We start from the raw sequence: 23,383 nt of genomic DNA on the forward strand, positions 1-23,383 counted from the left end.
TAGAACATCCAGTTAGGTGAGGTTGTGGTAAAACTAGCACTCATATACTCCTGGTGGCAATATAAATTAGCAAAGTATTCTGAAAGGGTTATTTGTCAATATGCACAAACTTTAATGTGCAAATCCTTTTGAGTCTAGCAATTTCACTTGTATGAGTTTCTCTCTAAAAGATTATTGGCTCACCCAAACCAGTTTGGCTCAGTGGATGGAGTGTCAGCCTGCGGACTGAAAGGTCCCAGGTTCGATTCTGGTCAAGGGCATGTACCTCGGTTACGGGCACATCCCCAGTAGGGGGTGTGCAGGAGGAGGCTGACCGATGTTCCTCTCTCATCGATGTTTCTAACTCTCTATCCCTCTCCCTTCCTCTCTGTAAAAAATCAATAAAATATATTTTAAAAAATAATAAAAAGATAAAAGATTATTGGCTCATTGGGAAACAGATGAAATAATTTAAGCTGGTTGAATAGATTATGGTCTATACCACAAAATAATATGCAGCCATTAAAAAAGAGACATCTATGTTGTTGTTATTCAAGTTATTTCATAATTTAAAACAAAACACAAAACAATTATTTCACCTCCCATAAAACCCAATTTCTTGAACATTTTGGGTACCTTGTATTTATCCACAATTGGCAGCCTGATTGGTCCATCAACTGATCTATTGAAGTTTGGCAAATTATCCAGATATGGAATAAATGGTAATCCACTGAGAACATAACAATATCCATTAAAGAGAGTCAACATAAATATCAAAATATTAAGTTACATGATTGTAATGTTATACAAAAAATGGTTATAATCATGTTTTCATTCCACCCATGTACTTGTCTCATTAATCCAACTTATTATTTAATTCGTTTCATTTATTCCCCAGAAAATTAAAAATAACAAAGTAGCTGAATATAATATAAAAAACCTTCCCATAAACATGAGATTTAGAAAAATATTTTATAGCAAATAGCCCACGTGCTGTAATAAATGACTGCACTCTTTTTCTTAATTTTTATGGACTTTTCCAGCTTTGAAATGAAGATTCTATAAAATAACTTCCCCTTTAAAGCTACACTTTATAGGACACATAAAATACTGTCAAGATGGCAATGCTCTCCAAACTGATCTACAGATTCAATTCAATCCCTGTTGAAATCCCAACTGCCTTTTTTGCAGAAACTGTCAAGCTGATCCTAATGTTTATATGGAAATTCAAGGAACCCAGAATAACCGAACAAACTTGGGGGAATAACAAAATTCAAAGACTCACCCTTCCCAATTTGAAAGCTTACAAAAGCTATATAATAATCAAGAGTTCACCTTATTAAAAAAGTAGGCTAAAGTGAAATGCACACCTAAATGTCAATAATAGGGTTCTAACTCTTCCTAACTGGATTAGGCAGTTTTCCTATGTATGACACAAAATGTACACTCGGCAAAAGAAAAAATAAACTAGGTTTAACCAAAATAAAAACCTTTTATGTTTCAAAGGACACCATCAAGAAGGTGAAAAGATCTCCCACAGAATGGGAGAAAACATTTGCACATCATGTATTTGATAAGGGACTTGTACCCAATGCACAAAGAACTCTTACAACTCAATCACAAAAAGATAACCCAATTAAAAATGGGCAAAGTTCCTGGTATTTTTAAAGCCAAAGTTATATTCATTATTTTCTTACATTACTTATTAAGACATAAACTCTTAAAGGAAAAAAAGATTACTTACATGTACCAAGGACAGAAATCCGATTGCTCTTTAAGATTTGCTCCAGTCAGTCCTGAGCAGGGCATAAAGTGAATATCCTTTTTGGGATTGAAGCCAACTTTTTTCAAAAATGGCACTAGTTTCTCTTTACATTCTTCGTATCTATAACATTTATAAATAATCCAATTATAAAGCAGTTGAACTCTAGTTTCATTTCTAAAAGTGAGGTTTAGAAAAACCACAGGGGAAAAACATATAATAACAAAAGCATCCTTTATTTCACTAAAATGTCTATAACAAACCAGTAAGATATGTAAGCTTACCTCTCATTGCTCCAATTCACTGTTGGATCATCCATCTTATTAATGAGCACAATTAAGTGTTTTACACCTGCTGTCTTTGCCAACATTGCATGTTCTCTTGTCTGTCCTCCTTTTTCAAATCCAGTTTCAAACTCTCCTTTCCTGGCAGAGATTACCTATTCCCAGAAGTCAAATAGTTTATTCTTACAGACTCAGGTATACCCTTCTAGCAATAAAACGTCTTTCCTTTCGGTTTTATCAGAAGCTTTCTGGAGATCAGGCCAGGAGGGGAGGGCAGTTGGGGAGAGCAGGTTGGCAGTGGGGGGCAGTTGGGAGCAATTAGGCCAGCAAGAGGGGAGGCAGTTGGGGGTGAGAAGGCTGGCAGGCAGAGTGCATAGAGGCAGGCAGGCAGGTGAGTGGTTAGGAGCCAGCGGTCCCAGATTATGAGAGGGATGTCCAACTGCTAGGGATCGGGCTTAAACTGGCAGTCGGACATCCCCCAAAGGGTCCCAGATTAGAGAGGGTGCAGGCCAGGATGAGGGACACCCCACCCCTGCACAAATTTCGTGCACCAGGCCACTAGTATTTTCATAAGTAAACTAAATTATAAAGACTTCTTGCACAGGTCAGCAAGACAAAAGTGAAAATTGTAACCATGTATATTATAGTTCACCACAACCTAAATTCCAGCTTTTACAGATAAACTCAAATATTTAAAAATTTAAGTGGGGCCCAACTGGTGTGGTTCAGTGGATAAGTGTCGGCCTGCGGACTGAAGGGTCCCAGGTTCAGTTCCCGGTCAGGGCACATGCCTGTGTTGCGGGCTTGGTCCCCAGTGTGGAGCATGCAGGAGGCAGCCAATCAATGATTCTCTTTCATCATTGATATTTCTATCTCTCTCCCCCTCTCCCTTCCTCTCTGAACTCAATAAAAATGTATTTTTAAAAAATTTTAAGTGGGGTTGCTAACAAATATGAAGGTGAATTAGAAATGTCTTTCTTACCAGTACAGCCAAATCAGCTTGAGAAGCACCACCAATCATATTTGGGACAAAGCTCTTGTGGCCAGGGGCATCTAGAATTGTGAAATGCTTCTTTTCTGTTTCAAAATAGGCACGACCCACTTCTACTGTTTTACCCTTGTCTCGTTCTTCCTGATTTGTGTCTAAGGCCCAAGACAAGTACCTGAAATAATTTTAAAATAAGAATAATACTGGTAAAAACATGAAAATTTCTAAGATATTATTCTACCATTAAAGGTGTAATTGATGACATCTAGCTTTATGTCCATCATACAACATTTAAACCAATAACAGAACTAGACAGAATTGAAAATTAAGAGAATAAAATTTATGTTAATGTGGTTCAAACACTTGGAACTTTTACATATATCCACAGTCAACCATTTCTTCTAGAAGCAAACATTATTTATGAAAATAGCTGAAACATACACAGAAAGACTACTTTAAGTACCAATGCTAATATCACCATCATCCTATATAATAAAAGGCTAATATGCAAATTATCCCCTTTGGAGTTCAACTGGGAGACCAGTTCAATCGTTCTCAATGACGTGCACTGACCACCAGGGAGTGGCACAGGGTGCTGAGGGAGGGAGGGAAGGAGGAAGCAGAGAGGCCAGGAGGCAGGGAACCTGATTGATCACTGGCCAGGCCCAGGGACACTACCCGTGCATGAATTCATGCACCGGGCCTCTAGTTAATAATAAAAGCGTAATATGCTAATTAGACCAGACAGCCAAACAACCTTCTGGATGACCTTTCAGACCAAGCTGGGGCTGCGAGGGCCGAGCCCCTTGCACAAATTCCATGCATCAGGTCTCTAGTCTATATATATGAACAGGAAATATGCTAATTAGCTGGGTGTCACCACTCAGGAGGAGCTGCGCGTGCAGACGGGCGGGAGGGGACTGCGTGCCGCCCCCAGCCCCAGCGGCCACAGGGAGGCTAGGGCTGGGGCAGGCCGGAGTGGACACATAACACACAGGAGCACCTGCCTCCACCCCAGTGAACATAACGTGGCGGCCGGGGACGTGCTCTGAGCAGCTGCTGCATGGCTCGGAGCACGCCCCCCCCCACCCCAGCGTACACAACATGACAGCCAGCACTACGCGGGTCAGGCGCAGATCCAGGCCCCCTGCGGGGTGCCTCCTCGCACGATTTCAATCGCACACTGAGCCTCTAGTGAGTTAATAAGTTCCTCTATATTTCATTTTTATAATCATCTGTCACAAAATATAATACGAATAATGGCTGTCTAAGGATGTCTTTTTAACATGAAGGCTGTTTAACCTGCCACTTGGGAGCAATAGTTACTTGCTAAAATTATTTCAATATTATTTGCCATGTAAAAATTATTTAAGTTCAATTCATCCATAATAGTAGGCATTAACTTAAAGTACCTTATCTGTATTTCATAGTATATACTCATTAGGATTTTCCCTTTACAGAGCAATATAACAACAAAAAACACACCAATGCCCCATTCAGATAAGCTTAACTTTTAAAATATAAAATAGATAAGGTTAGAAAACTGAAAAAAGTTGACCTTTTCTCTCACCACTCAATGGAATCATTGTCAATAATTCCTTCAAAAAAAATAAATAAATAATAATTCCTTCAATTATTTTTCTTTCCATTGTTTATTTACATAGTTAATGATCATGTGCTAAGTACTATGATCTTTCCTGCTTTCTCCCCAAATTCCACTGTAACATATTCTATTCCTGGTTACTTTAAATGCAATTTTATAGTGGTTAGATAATGGCCCAATTAAATGGCCCAATTAGAATATATTCAACAAGCCTTTTATTATTGGATGTTTCCAAATTTTCTCTGTGCAAGTTTTGAAGTCATTGGGAAATGATCTACTACATAGTATGAGGGGAAAGAAACTTCCTTTGTTATGACACCATTTCAGTAGACTACAAAAGCAGTAAGTGGGCAGCATTTCCTTAAAAGTAATTTATAGTATCATAAAAGTTTAGTATACCAAGTTTCTCTGTTTTTCTCTTTAGCTTCTCTTTCATATTTCTCAAGTGTCCTTTTGTCAACCATTCCAGTCAAATACCTAAAAACATTTAAAGAAACACAAGTTACTCAATGAAATTAGGAAAAATTTAAATCACTTAAAAAGGAATTTCAATTCTAAATATAATGAAGTAAAGGTACCTCTGGTGGATGCTTGAATCAGGGAACTTTCAGTAGAAAAGTTATTTGCATAGTCTCAAATTATCTCCCACAAAATAAAGGGGGAAAATCATAACTTTAAGGTGGAAAATCCTGGTAACACCTTAATCAAGTAATTTTTAGCAAACATCACCAGTAATAAATAAAACATACTGAATATTAATATCTTTTACCCCAACAGGATGCCCTAAGAAGAGCACATGTCTTTGATGATATTCTTGCCCAAAATGCCCAACCTCAGTGTTATTGTAAAAACATCAGTTAACCCCAATTGAAGAATCTATAATAATAAAAGAGTATTATACTAATTAGACCGGACAACCTTCCTAACGAAGCCGGGGCTGCAAGGGAAGCCCGAGTCCCGGGTGCCAGAGGGAAGCCGGTGCCGGCAGCCAGGGGAAGGAAGGCCTACTCTTGCACGATTTTCGGCCATCAAGCCTCTAGTCCTATATAATAAAACACTAATATGCAAATCAACTGCACGGCAGAACGACCCTTCACTATGGCTCACTGACCACCAGGGGGCAGATGCTCAGCGCAGGAGCTGCCCCCTGGTGGTCAGTGTGATCCCACAGAGGGAGCGCCACTCAGCCAGAAGCCCTAAGCGGGGCTGACAGCAGACGAGCGCAGCGGCAGTAGTAGGAGCCTCTCTGGCTTCTGCGGCAGCACTAAGGATTTCCGACTGAAGGCTTAGGCCTGCATCAGACATCCCCCGAGGGCTCCTGGTCTCCGAGAGGGCGCAGGCCAAGCTGAGGAACTCCCCCCCGCAAGTACACAAACTTCATGCACCGAATAGCAATCTTCAAGTTATGAAGGTGGGAAAAGACAAGACTGAGAAAATGTTGCAAGTTAAAGACGACTAAGGAGACAAAATAATTAAACACAAAATGGAATTCTAGAACAGAAAAACATTACTGCAAAAACTGGTGAAATTCAAATAGATCTGTAGTTTAATTAATAGTATTATAGCAATGTTAGTTTTCTAGTTTTAATGATTATACTACAGTTATATAAGATGTTTCCATTAGGGTAGGCCAAGGGAAAGGTGTATGGGAACTGTGTATTGTTTTTACAACCTATCTTTAAAGTCTAAAATTAATTCAGAATAAAAGTTTATTATATTTATTTATTAACTTATTTTATAATAGTTTATTTTTAGAGAGAGAGGAAGGGAGAAGAGAGAAACATCTATGTGAGAGCTCAACATCGGTTGCCTCTTGCATGTACCCTACCAGGAATCTAGCCCACAACCCAGGCATGTGCCCTGACTAGGAATCAAACCAGCAATCTCTTTTGCAGCATGGGATGACACCCAACCAACTGAGCCACACTGGCCAAAGCAATAAAAGTTTCTTTTAAAAAGCAAATGTAAATGCTATATAAAAATGATTCCAACAGTGTTGTCTAGGCAATTAAGTCTTACTAATACACTTCAATATTTAATATTTTAAATATATTATTTCTCAAAATGAGATTATTTTAAAATAATTCCTTAGGAATTCCAGTTCTGGCTTTCATCTCTATGGGGTTCTCTGTGCAGTCATCTGTAGTGCATGTTTCTAACCATTTGATTATAGAATCCCAGTGAAATATCAATGAAAAGGATAGCCCATAAGCAAAAAACATACATTCTTCTAAAACACATCAAATGGGCCCAACACATCTATCTGTAGAGCCTTAGAAGAGGATACTTGTTTTAGAGTCTGTTGGAGAAGCTTCAGAAGTGAGAATTGGCAAGATTATCAATTAAGATTACTTAACAAGGCAAGATGATGATATACCCTCTAGAGTCTAGATCCTCTGATGACAGCTTTAAAAAAAATGGGTCTAATCTAAGAGGAATTAAATATTTAGGACCTGTGAATTTAAAAGGTTTTTCAATACTAAAATATGTTCCTGGAGGCCAACCATGGTGTCTTCATACCTTAATAGCTTATATAATATGATAAAAAATTATCTTAGCATGTTAGCCAGACTACCTTATATTTAATTAAATCCACATAAATTTAAGGAGTTGATGATGAGGAAAAGCCAGTTCTCTTCATGCACCAGGTTCAAGACCTGGTTTTTATTATTTCCAAGAAAATTATATACAAAGAGTAAAATTTCCTGTAAGTGAGGGTTGGTTCTTTATTAGTTTTTATAAAAAACATAAAAGGCAATTTTCAGAAATATATTCAATTCATGTTACATGAGAGTCTGACAGTGATAACGAAAGAATTTTAGTGATGGCCTATAATCCATCAGAAAATACTAATCACATTGCAAAAATTACTACAGCCTTCTCTACAGGTAATGTCATTTTATTATTAATTTTTCTTAACTTGGGGTGATCTGTTTTATCTCCTTTGTATTTTATGAATGTTGACAATTCCCAAATTTCATTCAATTGAGTTAACTCTATTATATAAGAAAAAAATATACTTACATTATTTGTCCTCCAATGGTTGACTTGCCAGCATCTAAAAGTAATAACATCAACAATATGCAAAGCATAGGTATAAAAAAATATTTTAAAAAGCCAACCAGTATAGACACGTAACAGAACTATGAAGATATGGTTTAGCATATACTATATAATTAAATCGTGCAAAAGCAACAGAAACTGTAGGAATCTATTGGTTTCTTCTTCTCTTGGAAAAAGGAGCTACTAAGTCCCCCTAACAGCTTGATAATGATTTACAACTACTTTACGGATAAAGAACAAAAGAAACGATTTTTAAACAGATTATTCCCTGACCTTAAGCTAAGAGCCAGGCAGCAAATGAATATAAATTACATAAGGGAGCCCTGCCAGCATGGCTCAGTGGTTGAGCATCTACCTATGAAACAGGTCACAGTTTGATTCCTGGTCAGAACACATGCCCAGGTTGTGGACTCAATTCCCAGTAGGGGGCGTACAGGAGGCAGCCAATCAATGATTCTCATCATTGATGTTTCTGTCTCTCCCTTCACCTCTGAAATCAATAAAAATATGTATATTAAAAAAAAAATCAAAAAACCTACTTTAAGAAAAAAAAACCACAAAAAACCCTAAGGGAGCTTTAGAGGACAGCAAAAATAGCCAAGAGCTGTGACTACATTTAAGTAGTCTGCCTTTCACTTTTAGTAGACATTAGTGTTCCTATACAAATTTCAAAGGAGTTCTTGCTACTAAAAAAGTAGAAGGGTGTATCATCATATTCAGGGGAAGGCGGAGATAAAGGGAAGAGAAAAAAGGACACATAATTGTATTATTTTCTTCTCAGAATGTTGGGGATAGGTTAGTTGATTAAATATCTAAGTAAATCAAATGGGTGGGGATTGAGGGGTTGCTAAATCAGCAACCTATTATACTAATTCTCATATTCCACAACATTAAACTACATAGTAAAGCTAATACAATAAAATTAATTCACACATAGAAAAGGCACATTCCCTAGGATATTAAGATATCATAATATGCTCAGCTATCATCAAAGGCTAATTTACGCATTATATAAAAATATACTGAAGCTTCTTTTCTTCCAGCTTCCATACCAGTACTAAATTGTTCATCTGCCCACCCTTTGAGAACAAAGTATTTGTTGACAACTTTCTGCCAGCTAAATAATCTAGCAAATTACAGTTCAGTTTCACAAAACATCTACAAGTTATTAAAAAGATGTTCTGTTTGCCCTAGCTGGTTTGGCTCAATGGATAGAGTGCCAGCCTGCGGACTGAAAGGTCCCAGGTTCTGGCCAAGGCACATGCCTGGGTTGTGGGCTCGATTCCCCAGTAAGGGGCGTGCAAGAGGCAGCCAATCAGTGATTCTCTCACATCACTGATGTTTCTCTCTCTCTTTCCCTCTCCCTTCCTCTCTGAAATCAATAAAATATATATTTTTTTAAATAATTTTTTTTAAAAAGATGTTCTCTTTTATGTACCCAATCATAGCTATGAGTAACTTACCTACATGCCCAATGAATACCACATTTACATGTTCTTTTTTAGGAGCACCTGGTGGTGCAACCACAGACTTAGGTTTTGGTATTTCCTCTTCCTCCTCCATCATTTCTTGGGCATTTTCTTCTGGGGGCTTTCCATCTCCCAAGGAACCACCCCCTGGCTCTGCTTCACTTATTTCTTCTTTGTGCTCCCATGATTCTTCTGGGGACATTTCTGTCTCTCCATTTTCTACTAAAAGAAGGCATTTTAATTCAGTATTCTAAAAAACACCTGTAATATATACAGGTACTTTAAAACATAGGTGCTTTCAATAAATGGAACTTTGCATATTTAGCTCCATTTCCTAATGCCTAGTGACACGTAAGCAAGAAAATCTCTTTAACAGTAGAAATGGATAATAGCTATCAAGCTGGCCACACTGCTGACATCACAGCTTGACTCAGATACTATGAGAGTTGCTATTTTACCAAAGCTTCATTTTCATTAGGACAAACAACATGTAAGCAGGAGATCTAACTTTCTTAACGGCCCTGTTATTCCAGTGTTAAGATGTCCTGACAGTAGAAAAAGGGGAAATTTTTAAATCAGAACATAGGAAAAGTATGAAAGAATTTAGAAGATCTTTTCTTTTCCCTCTGCAAGTAATAACTTTGGCTTCAAGTTTATTAATCACCTTAGGAATATGAAACCCCTAAGAGTAATAAAGTTACAAAAGGAAAGAAAAATTTTCACCAACTAATTGGAAGAGATACAACTATTTAAACTGACTTTAACATTCCTCCATTCAGTTCTTTTATATTTGCAACACTAAATTTATCACAGCAGTATTAATGTCCAAATCTTCATAGCAAAGACTCAATGTCAGTTTTAAATGTAGGCATTATAATAATCATAACACTTACATTTGCACCTTAAATCTTGAGAGTGAAAGAGTTTCTTATTACTGTATTAATATGGTCAGAAATTTTCTTACCAACAGGTTCTGAAAGTTCCATGCTAACAGCTGAATTTGAACCTAGACAAGAAATTGAGATATAATATATATTTACAAAGCAATATCTAGCTTTACACACCATTACACAACTTGTTTTCTCAAATTAAATAGTACAAGAGTCACATCATAGAAAATTACCTTCACACAACGACTGTTCCTCTTGAGAAGGTTCCACAGGCGCTGTTTAATAGAAATAAGTCCTATTAAAAATTAAGATCTATATATCCATTTTACTTACATTTTTAAAAACAAAAGTTCAAAACACAACAAAAATCTCAATAATTCAGATCAATGACTAACTCAGGTATTCCAATTACAAGTCTCTGTTTAACCTACTTTAAAAAATAATAACTGAAATATATTCATAAAAGAATGCTTATTCTCTTACTTTGCTCCATAAACTTTTCCTTCACAGATATTATAAAAGCAATCTGTTGCCCAGCACAGATCAAATGTATAAAATTAAAAAAAAATTATAAAATTTTGCTCAACAAATACACATTACTTCTCTAAATTCCCTTACTAAATTCCTCTAGCCTATGATTAGCCCTTTTTAAGAATCTATAATCACATTATCATCAAGATCCTCAAATAGAAAAAGGAAACCAAGATGGCGGCATAGGTAAGCACCTAAACTGCTGCCCCGCACAACAATTTCAAAACTACAACTAAAAGACAGAACGGACATCATCCAGCACCACAGGAAAGCTGGCTCAGTGGAAATTCTACAACTAGAAAGGAAGAGAAAAGCTCACGGAGAATCAGAGGAGCTGCAAAAGGCTGAGGTATAGAGACGCACGCAGAGAGGAAGGGCAGCTTAGTGCCTGGCTGGCTTTCTCTGGTGGGAGGGAGAAGGAAGCTCGTGACTGCACTGAACCCCAGTTCCGGGCGAGACCCTGTGGACCCAGGCTCATACGGGGGGAGCCTGGACTGTCAGGTAGAGAGAAAGGCACATGGAGATTCAGGGGAGCAGCGGAGGGCAGGGGTCTTAAGGCACGCAAGCGAGTGCACGCAGAGAGGACTGACTGCTGAGGTTGCTGCTGGCTTTCCCTAGCAGGAGGGAGTCAGAAGCTCCCAACTGCACTGAACCCCAGTTCTGGGGACCCAGGCTCTTACGAGGGGAATCTGGACTGTCAGGCGGAAACTCAGGGGAGCCGCGCAAGGAAGAGGTCTGGAGGGGCGCGAGCAAGTGCGCCACAGAGGGGACTGACTGCTGAATGTGCCGCTGGTTTTCTCTAGCTGGAGGGAACCGGAAACACCCGACAGCGCTGAACTCCAGTTCCGGGCGAGAATCTGGGAATCCAGATTCATTGGGGGGAGAAACTGGACTGTCTGGCAGCAGGCGAAACTCGAGGGCGGCTTTCTCTCAGAGGTGCTTGCAGCGATTACCGAGGGACACTGAGACCCAGGGGCCTCATAGGGCAGGGCTGACGGGAAGCCAAGACTGTCTGCTCAGCCCTGAGACTCTGTCCCATCCAAGCTGAGCACAGAGGCTTTTGCAATTTTGCAAGTCTTGTCTCATAAGGCTGTCTCCAGTACAGAAGTTCTCCCGGCGTAGACACAGCTGATCCTCACAGCCAACTGGCCTGGAGGTCAATTCCTCCCAGTGATACCAACAACAATCAAGACTTAACAACAACACGGCTATACACACAGTACACAAAGTGGTGCACCAAGAGTGTCTACCTCAGGTAACTGGGGAGGCCTACCCACTGGGCCATAGAGGACACCTAGCACACATAGCTACCCTACCAACTCAGGGAAGCAGCCAAAATGCGGAGACAAAGAAATAGGTCACAAATGAAAGAAATGGAGGAAAGCAAACTACTGGATATAGAGTTCAAAACCACGATTATAAGGTTTTTCAAGAATTTCCTAGAAAATGCCGATAAATTTAGCGAGACCCTCAAGGATATGAAAAAGGACCAACTAGAAATTAAACACACACTGACTGAAATAAAAAATATTATACAGAGACCCAACAGCAGACTAGAGGAACGCAAGAATGAAGTCAAAGATTTGAAATACAAAGAAGCAAAAAACACTCCTCCGGAAAAGCAAAAAGAAAAAAGAATCCAAAAATATGAAGATAGTGTAAGGAGCCTCTGGGACAACTTCAAGCATACCAACATCAGAATTATGGGGGTGACAGAAGAAGAGAGAGCAAGACACTGAAAACCCATTTGAAGAAATAATGACTGAAAATTTCCCCCACCTGGTGAAAGAAATAGACTTACAAGTCCAGGAAGCGCACAGAACCCCAAACAAAAGGATTCCAAAGAGGACCACATCAAGATACATCATAATTAAAATGCAAAGAGCAAAAGAAAAAGAGAGAATATTAAGAGCAGCAAGAGAAAAACAGTTAATTACCTACAAGGGATCACCCATATGATTGATTGTCAGCTGATTTCTCAACAGAAACTATGCAGGCCAGATGGGAGTGGCAAGAAATATTCAAAGTGATGAATAGCAAGAACCTACAACCAAGATTATTCTACCCAGCAAAGCTATCATTCAGAATTGAAGGTCAGATAAAGAGCTTCACAGCCCTAACCGGTTTGGCTCAGTGGATAGAGCGTCGGCCTGTGGACTGAAGGGTCCCAGGTTCGATTCCGGTCAAGGGAATGTACCTTGGTTGCGGGCACATCCCCAGTAGGGGATGTGCAGGAGGCAGCTGATTGATGTTTCTCTCTCATCGATGTTTCTAACTCTCTATCCCTCTCCCTTTCTCTCTGTAAAAATCAATAAAATATATTTAAAGGTGGCTCTCCATGATTTCATACTTAAAAAAAAAAAAAGCAATTCCCACCCCCCCAAAAAATAACCAAAAAAAAAAAAAAGAGCTTCACAGATAAGAAAAAGCTAAAGGAGTTCATCACCACCAAACCAGTATTATATGAAATGCTGAAAGGTATTCTTTAAGAAGAGGAAGAATAAAAAAGTAACAAATACATATCTATCAACAAGTAAATCTAAAAATAAAGTGAATTAAAAATCTGAGGAACAGAATAAACTGGTGAATATAATAGAATCAGGGGCATAGAAAGGGAGTGGACTGATAATTCTCAGGAGGAAAAGGGTGTGGGGGGTGTGGGAAGAGACTGGACAAAAATCATACACCTATGGATGAGGACAGTGGCGGGGAGGTAAGGGCAGAGGGTGAGGTGGTGGGAACTGGGTGGAGGGGAGCTATGGGGGGGGGAGGAGAAACAATTGTAATAATCTGAACAATAAAGATTTATTAAATTTAAAAAAATCCTCAAATAAATTATATTTGATAACAAAATAAAGTACTTCAGATAAAATCCTCCAACTATATATAGGCCTTTACATCTCAGAAAGGCAATTACAAGGATGCCAGTTTTGCCCTATGTTAGAATTCTAAGGTCAAGCAAAATCCCATTTCCACACCACAAATCTACCTATGACATCACTAGAAGAGATATATACTGTTCCCCAACTATGCTTAAATTTATTTTTTATACCTGATAAACTTAAATGATACTCTAATATGAAAGTACCCCTGCTTTAAAGAATCTGCAAAATACAAAAAGACATCAAAGCATTTGAAGTCACATGAATCCTACACACAAAGTAATCTATAATAATAAAAGCGTAACATGTGGACGTCCTTCCAGACAAAGCTGGGACTGCAAGGGAAGCCCGCGTCCCGGGTGCCAGAGGGAAGCCGGTGCCGGCAGCTGGAGAAAGGAAGGCCTACTCTTGCACCAATTTCGTGCATCAGGCCTCTAGTAAAGAATAATTAGTCTGGCTGGTGTGGCTCAATGGTTGAGCGTAGACTTATGAACCAGGAGGTCACTGTTCAATTCCCAATCAGGGCACTTGCCCGGGTTGCGGGCTCAATCCTCAGTATGGGGATGTACAGGAGGCAGCTGATTGATGATTCGCTCTCATCATGGATGTTTCTATCTTTCTCCCTCCCTCTCTGAAATCAATAAATATATTTACTTAAAAAAATAATTCATGCCGAAACCGGTTTGGCTCAGTGGATAGAGCGTTGGCCTGCGGACTGAAAGGTCCCGGGTTCGATTCCGGTTAAGGGCATGTACCTTGGTTGCAGGCACATCCCAAGTAGGGGGTGTGCAGGAGGCAGCTGATCGATGTTTCTCTTCCATCGATGTTTCTAGCTCTCTATCCCTCTCCCTTCCTCTCTGTGGGGTGTGCAGGAGGCAGCTGGTCGATGTTTCTCTCTCATCGATGTTTCTAGCTCTCTGTCCCTCTCCTTTCCTCTCTGTAAAAAAATCAATAAAATATAATAAATAAATAAATAAATAAATAAATAATTCATAACCAGCAAAACTCATTTTTAAAACCACTACGGGGGGGGCGGATAGAAGAAGGTAAAAGGGGGGTTAAATGGTGATGGAGAGAATCTTGACTTGGGGTGGTGAACACAATACAATATATAGATGATGTTTTATAGAGTTGTACCCCTGAAACCTATATAATTTTATTAACCATTATCACCCCAATAAATTCTAATAAAAAATAATAAAATAAAACCACTGCCAGAAAGTATTAACACCTATAAAAGTCAAGAAAAGGTATTGGACCCAGCCTTTAATAACAACAAGTGTTGAAGAAAGCAATTTTCTGCCCCTGAAAGGTAAAGGGCAATCAAGGCTTTCTGAGAGAAGTGACATATCAAGTATCACTTAGGAAGATCATTCTATGGTAGTATATAGAAGAACTAGAGAGGGAAAGACACTACAGGCAGAAAGACCAGCATCACTACTACAAGGAAGCATGCCATTATGATAACTGAGCAATAAAACTAGAGGTGGGATTAAGTGCACAGATAATGGATGCAACATCTAACAGGATTAGGAAGAAAGAGTGAAAGATTTAAGATGACCCCCAACCTATGTCACAGAAATGGAAGGGGGGTAGGAGGCAGAAATCATTTCAACTAGGTTTAGAAGGGAATAGGAATTGTACTTCAGACATAAAAGAGATTAACTTTTGTTCATTTTCCTATTTCAAAGCAAAGTTTGTGGATAAGGAAAAAATATTCCATTTTGAGATGAAGCCAGGCAATGCTAAGTGAATAAAATTCATATGCCACCCTAGAGATGGAAGAGGTAGTAGCATGTAGTAGCAAAAGAGGCTAGAACTGAGCTGATTCCTGACTTTAAATCATGGCTTGTCACTAACAAGTTGTAAGATGTAATTATTTCATTGATATTATGGAAATTATGTGCCAATCACCGACAGGATTATTGAACGGATTAAAAGAAGAAGAAGAAAAAAAAACACCTTTGTTTAGACAAATAACTTCTGGCACCTATCAAATATTCAACAAATGACCGTCTTCATACCCTAACGTGTACTGAGTATCAACTAAATTTTACCAGCATGTTACTGAGTATCTATTATGGCCAGACAGGGATATCAAGCTCTCACAAATCGATACAATGCTGGATGTGGGGGTGACCCTAACTCCAACTAATGTTTTTGGTTGTTTATTTATTTATCTTTCTTGTTGAAAGTATTACTTTCGTCACCTTTTTTCCCCATTGACCCATTCTAGCCCGCTTCTGTTCCCAACCCCAGGCCTTCACCACACTATTTGTCTGTGTCCAGGGGTTAATATCTCCCCACCCACCCACTCTCCCCCACCTTCTCTGAGATTCCAGTCTGTTCCATGTTTCCATATCTCTGGATCCAATTGGTTCATCAGTTTATTTTGTTCATTAGATTCCACATGAGTGAGATCATGTGATACCTGTCTTTCTCTGACTGAATATCTCACTTAGCATGAATACTCTCTAGGTCCCTCAATGCTGTCTCAAAGGGTGAGAGATCCTTCTTTTTTACTGCTGCATAGTATTCCATGGTATAAATGTACCACAGCTTTTTTATCCACTCTACTGATGGGCACTTGGGCTATTTCCAAATCTTGGCTATTGTAAATTGTGCTGCTATGAACATAGGGGTACAGACTTTCCTTCTGATTGGTGTTTCAGGTTTCTTAGGGCATATTCCTAGAAGTGGGATCATTGGGTCACATGGCAGTTCCATATTTAATTTTTTGAGGATACTTCATACTGTTTTCCATAATGGCTAAACCAGTCTGCATTCCCACCAGTAGTATACTAGGGTTCCCTTTTCTCTACATCTTCGTCAACACTGGTCATTTGTTGATTTTTTGATGACAGCCATTCTGGCAGGTGTGAGGTGATACCTCATTGTTATTTTAATTTGCATCTCTTGGATGATTAGTGACTTTGAGCATTTTTTCATATGTCTATTGGTCTTCTGTATGTGCACTTTGGAGAAGTGTGTATTTAGATCCTTTGCCCATTTTTTAATTGGATTGTCTTCCTTTTGTTAAGTGGAATGAGTTCCTTATATACTTTGGACATTAACCCCTTATCAGATGTATCATTGGCAAATACGTTTTCCCATATAGGGGGCTCATTTTCATTTTGTTGATGCAGCAGCTTATTTTGATATAGTCCCATTTGTTTATTTTCTCCTTTGTTTCCTTTGCCCTAGGCGATATATCAGCAAAAATATTGTTCCAAGAGAAGTTTGAAATTTTGCTGTCTATGGTTTCCTTTAGGATTTTATAGTTTCACAACTTACATTTAAGTATTTTTGAGTTTATTCTTGGGTGTAAGTTAGTAGTCTAGTTTCATTTTTTTTGCATGTACCTGTCCAATTTTCCCAACACCATTTATTGAAGAGACGGTCTTTACTCCATTGTATGCTCTTGCCTCCTTTGCAAAATATTAATTTATATTAATTAATATTGTTGGGGTGTTTTGTTTTGTTTTTGGTAATCTTCATCCAAGGATATTTTTTTCCATTGATTTTTAGAGGAGTAAAAGGGAGAAAGAGAGAGAGAGAGAGAGAGAGATAGAGGAGAGAAACATTGATGTCAGATAGACACATCGATTGGTTTCCTCCCTCATGCACACCAACCAGGATAAGGATTGAACCTTCGACCCTTTGATTCACGGGCTGACACTAACCACTGAGCAAAAACAGCCAAGGCTCTATTGAACTTTTATGTGCTGTTTGCTCTCTCATTTAAATTCCATCAAAACCCTATGAAATACTGTAATCACCACCATCTAACATACAGACATAACAGACTCAGCTGGGCTTTTCCAAGTTATACAAGAGCCTTTCCTCAAACAGCCTGTTGAAAATCCTTCCTATATAATAAAAGGCTAATATGCAAATTGTCCCTACGAGCCGGAGTCCTGGCGCAGACCGTGAGTTACACGTGTGCTGACCACCAGGGGGTGGCAAGGAACATGGCAGGCTTTGGCAATAGGGCCTGCAGCCAGGGGAACAGAGGCTGGCCAGCAGCAGCGGCAGGCAGCCAGGGGAAGGGAAGCCCCAGTCTACAGCCGGCAGCCACTAGGGACCCTACCTGTGCACGAATTTTGTGCACTGGGCCTCTAGTCAGTCAATAAAAGTAAGTTATGATGTACAAGTATTTTAAAACAGGAAAAAGATTGAGACAACTAGTATGGTGGGCTCCCCCTCCTTACCTAATAAGATAGCCCCCAAACTGTGAGCTTTTCAAAATGAAAAAGTACATACAACTGACTACCTAGTTCTAGAACCAACTCTTAGATTTACAAAAATGCAGTATTTTATACTTTACAGCATAAAGCTATAAAGTAGTTCGTAGAACAGTGACATTAGTCATGAGACCACCTCCACATGGCTACAAAATGCAGCATAATAAAAAAATCTGTTCCGTTTTATTTTCCAAAACATCCTACATTTATAATGTTTGTCTTAAGTTTGTAAAGCTCATAGAGGCAAAGAGTCAAGTACCACAAGCAATGAAATGCTTAATATACTGAAACTAATACAAAATAATATTGAATGTAAACTGTAATGGAAAAGAAAATAAACCCTAGCCAGTTTGGCTAAGTGGATAGAGCTTTCGGCCTGCAGACGTAAGGGATTTCGGTCAAGGGCATGTCTTGGTTGGAGGCTCCTCCCTAGCCCAGGGCCCTGGTTGGGGTACATGCAGGAGGCAACTAGTGTTTCTCTCACATCAATATTCCTTTCTGTCTTTCCCTCTCTCTATAACTCAATGAAAAAATACCCTCGGGTGAAGATTAAAAACAGAAAAAAATGTTTAATTTACAGGTAGTGATGATATTAAAGGACTCAAAAGTAAGAAGTTGACCAGTTTCGTTATGCTGGAAAAAAGCTTTCCATGTATTAAGATGATGGATCACATTTATAAACCTTAGCAACATTTGTCAACTGATGTTTTTGGAATAATGAGCCAGAAAAATAACAGATATAGCAAAATGTTTTTTAAGTGTAAACTTCTCAATATAGTTATACCCAGTATTCACAAATGCACAAGCAACCTTCTCTTGTTAATTCCACTCTGATCTTATTCATAATGCATATGACATCCAGATTTTACTGACTACTAATGAGCAGGGGTGTTGAATTCCACTAAGCCCAAAGTCATTGTTCATGGTTAGCAAACAGATGACCACTCTAATATGAGATTAACCTATCAGATCCTGCATGGTTCATATCTGCTAGTGAAAGAGAAGTTAGTAAAACTCCTGAGGAATGAAATTATGGTTTCACATTTCCAGTGGTATTTCTATGCTCAGAAACACATCCTTATCAAGTATTCAAACAGGAACAATTCTAATTAAGTGGAAAAGTTATCTGAGTGTGGCAGGTTTTTTTTTTTTTCTTAACGTATTTTTATTGATTTCAGAGAGGAATGGAGAGGGAGCAAGAGACAGAAACATCAATGATGAGAAAAATTGATCAGCTGCTTCCTGCTCGTACCACTCTGTGGATAGAGCCTGCGACCTGGGAATCTGACTGGGATTCGAACTGTGACCTCCTGGTTCATAGGTGAGTGCTCAACCACTGAACTATCCTGGCTGGGCTAAGTGTATCAGTTTTGAATAAAACTGTCATACCCCAAATTGAAAAGAGAAACTAATACTACTGTTTATGATAAAGGAAGACTAATGAACTGGCTATTACTAATGAACTAGGTATATTACCACAAATTTTAAAACAAAAAGTGCAAAAATTTTAACAGAAGAGTCAGATAGTAGTTTAATACAGATGATAACCTGGATTTCTAAATGGTTAGTTAAAATTTGGTCATAGTGCCCTGACCCGTTTGGCTCAGTGATAGAGCATTGGCCTACGGACTGAAGGGTCCCAGGTTCGATTCCGGTCAAGGGCATGTACCTTGGTTGCGGGCACATACCCAGTATGTGCAGGAGGCAGCTGATCGATGTTTCTCTTTCATCGATGTTTCTAACTCTCTATCCCTCTCCCTTCCTCTCTGTAAAAAACAATAAAATATTTTATTTTTTTTTAAAAAAAAGAAAAGACGCCCTAACCGATTTGGCTCAGTGGATAGAGCTTCAGCCTGTGGACTGAAGGGTCCCAGGTTCAATTCCAGTCAAGGGCACATGCTCAAGTTGCGGGCTCGATCTCCAGTGGGGAGCGTGCAGGAGGCAGCTAATCAATGATTCTCTCTCACCATTGATGTTTCTATCTCTCTCTCCTTCTTCCTTCCTCTCTGAAATTAATAAAAATATATTTTAAAAAATGGGAAAAATCCTTTAAAAAATAAAAAAGAAAGAAAATAGATCCTTAGTTTTGTCATTAGGGTGACAAGATTGAAATTACTTACATAAGGAAATCTGTGAACAATTATTCTTCGCAGCTTTGAAAGCCCTCTGCACCCTCTGTATGGCCCTCTTACCATGCTGTGTCTTCCATTAGAGTAAATCTGATCCCTTTCTAGACTCCTTAAGAACAATTTATTCATCTTGGTACTGTCATTTCAAGTGCTTAGAACAGCATCCTGCATTCTGTAGGCAGTTCATTAATTGTTATACATATATCTGAGCAAAACCAGATTCACATCTCAAAAATTTCCATTCTAATACTGCTAACTCACCCGCCCACAAGGTTATCCAGTCTCTTTTTTTCTTTCTCTTCAACCAGAAAAACAATACTATTTCAACACTAAGACATTTCCTCCCCAGCAAACAAAAGCAAGCAAAACAGAGCTTAAAATCTGTCCTCTATAATATCTCCCTAACTTGCCCTGATAAACTTTAATTGCTGTCCTTTCATGCAATACGATTCAGAAAAGGTGAAAAATAAAGGACAAAAGAATGCAAAAAGCTCTATATTCACTGCACTAAATAAAACTTGTTTCAAAGACAGTTTATTCTCAATCAAAATTTCTAACAGTTTAAACAACTGCTCAACATGGCACAGCACTTGTTCCCTAAATCCTCCTGCCCAAGTCATTCAAGCATGTAAAATCATAAAACAAGGGCCTAAATTCAATAACCTAATAATCAGTAAGTCAAGATTGGGGGGACGGGGGGTGGGGGGGGGAGAGAGAACGCACCGCCTGTGCTGTGCAGTGGTTAGAGCCTCGGCCCTAGCCACCAATGATTTGAAGATTCAATTCCCGGTCAAGTTCAGATACCCGAGTTACAGATTCGATCCCCGGCCCATGCAGGAGGCAACCAATTAATGTCTGTCTGTCTCTCTCCTTCCCACCCTTTCTTAAAAAAAAAAAAAATCAATGGAAAAAATATCCTCAGGTGAGGATTAACCACACACACACACACACACACACACACACACACACACACAAAACATTCCGACACTCCAGGAGCAATAGTTTCCCTGATCTCCTCTGTCTACTCTATTCTATTTACACTCCCACAGAAGCCTGAAAAATCCTGTATATTAGAATTGTTATTGCAGACCATTTCAGTCTTAGAGGAAAAAGAAAACAAATCTAAAGCCAAGAACCTTATTTATCCAAACTTATCTATCAGTCAATAGGTAATGTTTAATAATAATAAAGTTTAAGAGTTCTTCTGGAGGAAACAAGCATTACCAGTTTGATTCTGTATCTTCTCTACTCTAGGGCCCCAAAGACATCCTTTGAGACTATTGAGTGATTAACAAGCATCTACCAAGTAACAAGCCTTCCAGTGAAGGTGGATGACACTTTGTTGCATAACTTTGTGAATATACCAAAAACAACTGAACAGTACATTTTTAAAATGTGAATTTCATGTTATATTAATATCTCAATCATTAAAAAAAAAATCCCTTCCCAACATACAGGCATTCAGTGAAAACCAAGCACTACAAAACAAATATTTCTTTTTTAAATTCAAGTTCCACAATATAATGTGCTACATTTTGGAGCTAGATCTTCCTCTGAGGACTGCTGGTTAAATTTTATACTTATTTTTTTAATGGCAGAGTTGTGAGAAATGTTGAGGATGGAACAGTGGAAAGAGCATTGCACCATTACTTTATAAACTAGGCTGCTCTTAAATCCAAGTGCTATAGTCTGAATATTTGTGCCCCACCTTTACCCCCCAAATTCTTAAGTTGAAATCCTAACACCTGAAGTGATAGCATTAGGTGGGGCCTTTGGAGGGCCCTTCGTCATGAGGGTGGAGCCCTCATGAATGGGATTAGTGTCTTTACAAAGAGCTCTCTTGCCCCTGCAGCCGTAAGAGGACACAAGAAGTCAATAGTCTAGAAGAGGGCCTTGCTCAACCAGGCTGGCACCCTATCACAGACTTCCAGCCTCCAGGACTGTGAGCAATAAATGTCTGTTTTCTATCAGCTGTAATATTTTGTTATAGCAGCACAAATGGACTAAGACACCAAGTAACTAACCCTGACTAGCATTGCTAAACCTGTTTCTCATTTACTGGGGGGGGAGGGGGGGGAGACTGAACTAGGTGCAAACTGGAGCTTAACCTTTTGCACTCGGATGTCGAGTGTGACTTGACATGGTTAGCATTAGAATAAAGGAATCGAGAAAAAAGCAAGCGAGTGCAAAGGGTTAAAGTACATTCTACCATAGAAAATGTTTGTTCTGGTATATATAACCCTTGTCTTCATATTTTCATTCATTTTAGGACCTCTACTTTAAAGAGCAATTACTTAGCCAATTTACTTGGCTCTGTACAGAGTACTGAACTAAAATGAATTACACCTAAATGGGTTCTACTTAGTCATGTCTTTAGAACCCTATATTAAATTTTCAAAGAGATCCTAGGTCAACACTGAAACCTAAGCTGGAATGGCTGGAAATAGGCATAACCAGCAGCCTTCTAGGGAAGGTAGATGACACTGTACAAGTGCTCTCTGGTATCTAGTTTAAATACACACACACACACACACACACACACACACACACACACACACGGCAAATTTCAGCTATGGCTTAACAACAAAAAGAAACATGTTAGCCCTACTGTCCATTTCCTCAGTATAAAAAAAATTGCAAACTTTATGATTCCTCCTTTGTAAACTCAATCTAAGTGCTGTTTCCATTTTTCCCCCTACTTCTTCCAAGCATAGTTTCCTGCTCTGATGGTATTTTATGGACTTGAATGGGCTTGGAACATGCAATCCAACAGTCCCACATAAGTCAGGACCGCAATTTAGAAAATCCATTCTTTTTCAAATAGATACCCTACAAAGGATAATTTTTAAAAACATAACTCACATTTTGTAGAAGCAGCTGGTAAAGTCTGTAACATCAAAATAAGTCTCTGATAAAAAAGAAAAAGTTGACCATAATGTAGGGACTTTCCTTACAACCACTTCCCTACACATTTTTACATCTCTAACTCCCAGTAGGTCACAGAGAAAAGAATTAAAACTGCAAATTAGCAACTATCAGGAAGAGGAAAAGTTCTCCTGGGTAAGAGTTAATGCCTAACCCAGAACTCATTGTTCAGTATGAGTTTTGATACATATAAGAAGGAACATGATACCTAAAATGCTGGTTCCAGGACTGTAGGATTAATCATTTAAAAAGCACAGAATATCAGGGAAATATCAACCATACTGCTTTAGTATTTTAATTTTGATGTTGGTAACACTGTAACAAAGACGACTTCTTTTTCTCATTAGCGTTTTATTTTGCGGACACAATATCTGGATTTATGTCTTATTCTTTAGGTATTTTGTATATCCCGAAGATCTGTACTAATCTAGGGAGTGACAGCTTAGGAGTGAAGATGATTTGAACTTACTCGTGTTTAGAGGGTATCTGAAATTAAACGAGGCAGATCCATCTACTCAAACCCTAACCATTGCCCTAAAGTAAATTTGCTTTGAAGAAATCAGTTCCCAACGATTATAGGTGGAGAGGTTTTTTAAAAATATATTTTTTTTATTGATTTCAGAGAGGAAGGGAG

General features: G+C 38.8%; 1 protein-coding gene across 3 annotated transcripts in view; it reads right to left on the bottom strand.

Moving 5' to 3' along the window:
• GSPT1 (G1 to S phase transition 1) overlaps positions 1-23,383 on the bottom strand; it is a 41,949-nt gene that overhangs the window by 15,573 nt on the left and 2,993 nt on the right. For 2 of the 3 annotated variants that reach the window (XM_079785254.1, XM_079785252.1), the window contains exons 2-10: positions 10,272-10,313; positions 10,113-10,154; positions 9,143-9,370; positions 7,641-7,674; positions 5,016-5,093; positions 3,008-3,188; positions 2,026-2,180; positions 1,724-1,864; positions 616-709 (exon numbers count right to left, since the gene is read on the bottom strand). In XM_079785254.1, the coding sequence (XP_079641380.1) occupies positions 616-709; positions 1,724-1,864; positions 2,026-2,180; positions 3,008-3,188; positions 5,016-5,093; positions 7,641-7,674; positions 9,143-9,370; positions 10,113-10,134 (933 nt within the window). In that variant the 5' untranslated portion in view covers positions 10,135-10,154; positions 10,272-10,313. The remainder of the gene's footprint in view (positions 1-615; positions 710-1,723; positions 1,865-2,025; positions 2,181-3,007; positions 3,189-5,015; positions 5,094-7,640; positions 7,675-9,142; positions 9,371-10,112; positions 10,155-10,271; positions 10,314-23,383) is intronic. The other variant, XM_079785253.1, reaches the window with a different exon arrangement.

This window comes from Cnephaeus nilssonii (genome assembly GCF_951640355.1).
Source record: "Cnephaeus nilssonii genome assembly, chromosome: 2".
NCBI lineage: Eukaryota > Metazoa > Chordata > Mammalia > Chiroptera > Vespertilionidae > Cnephaeus > Cnephaeus nilssonii.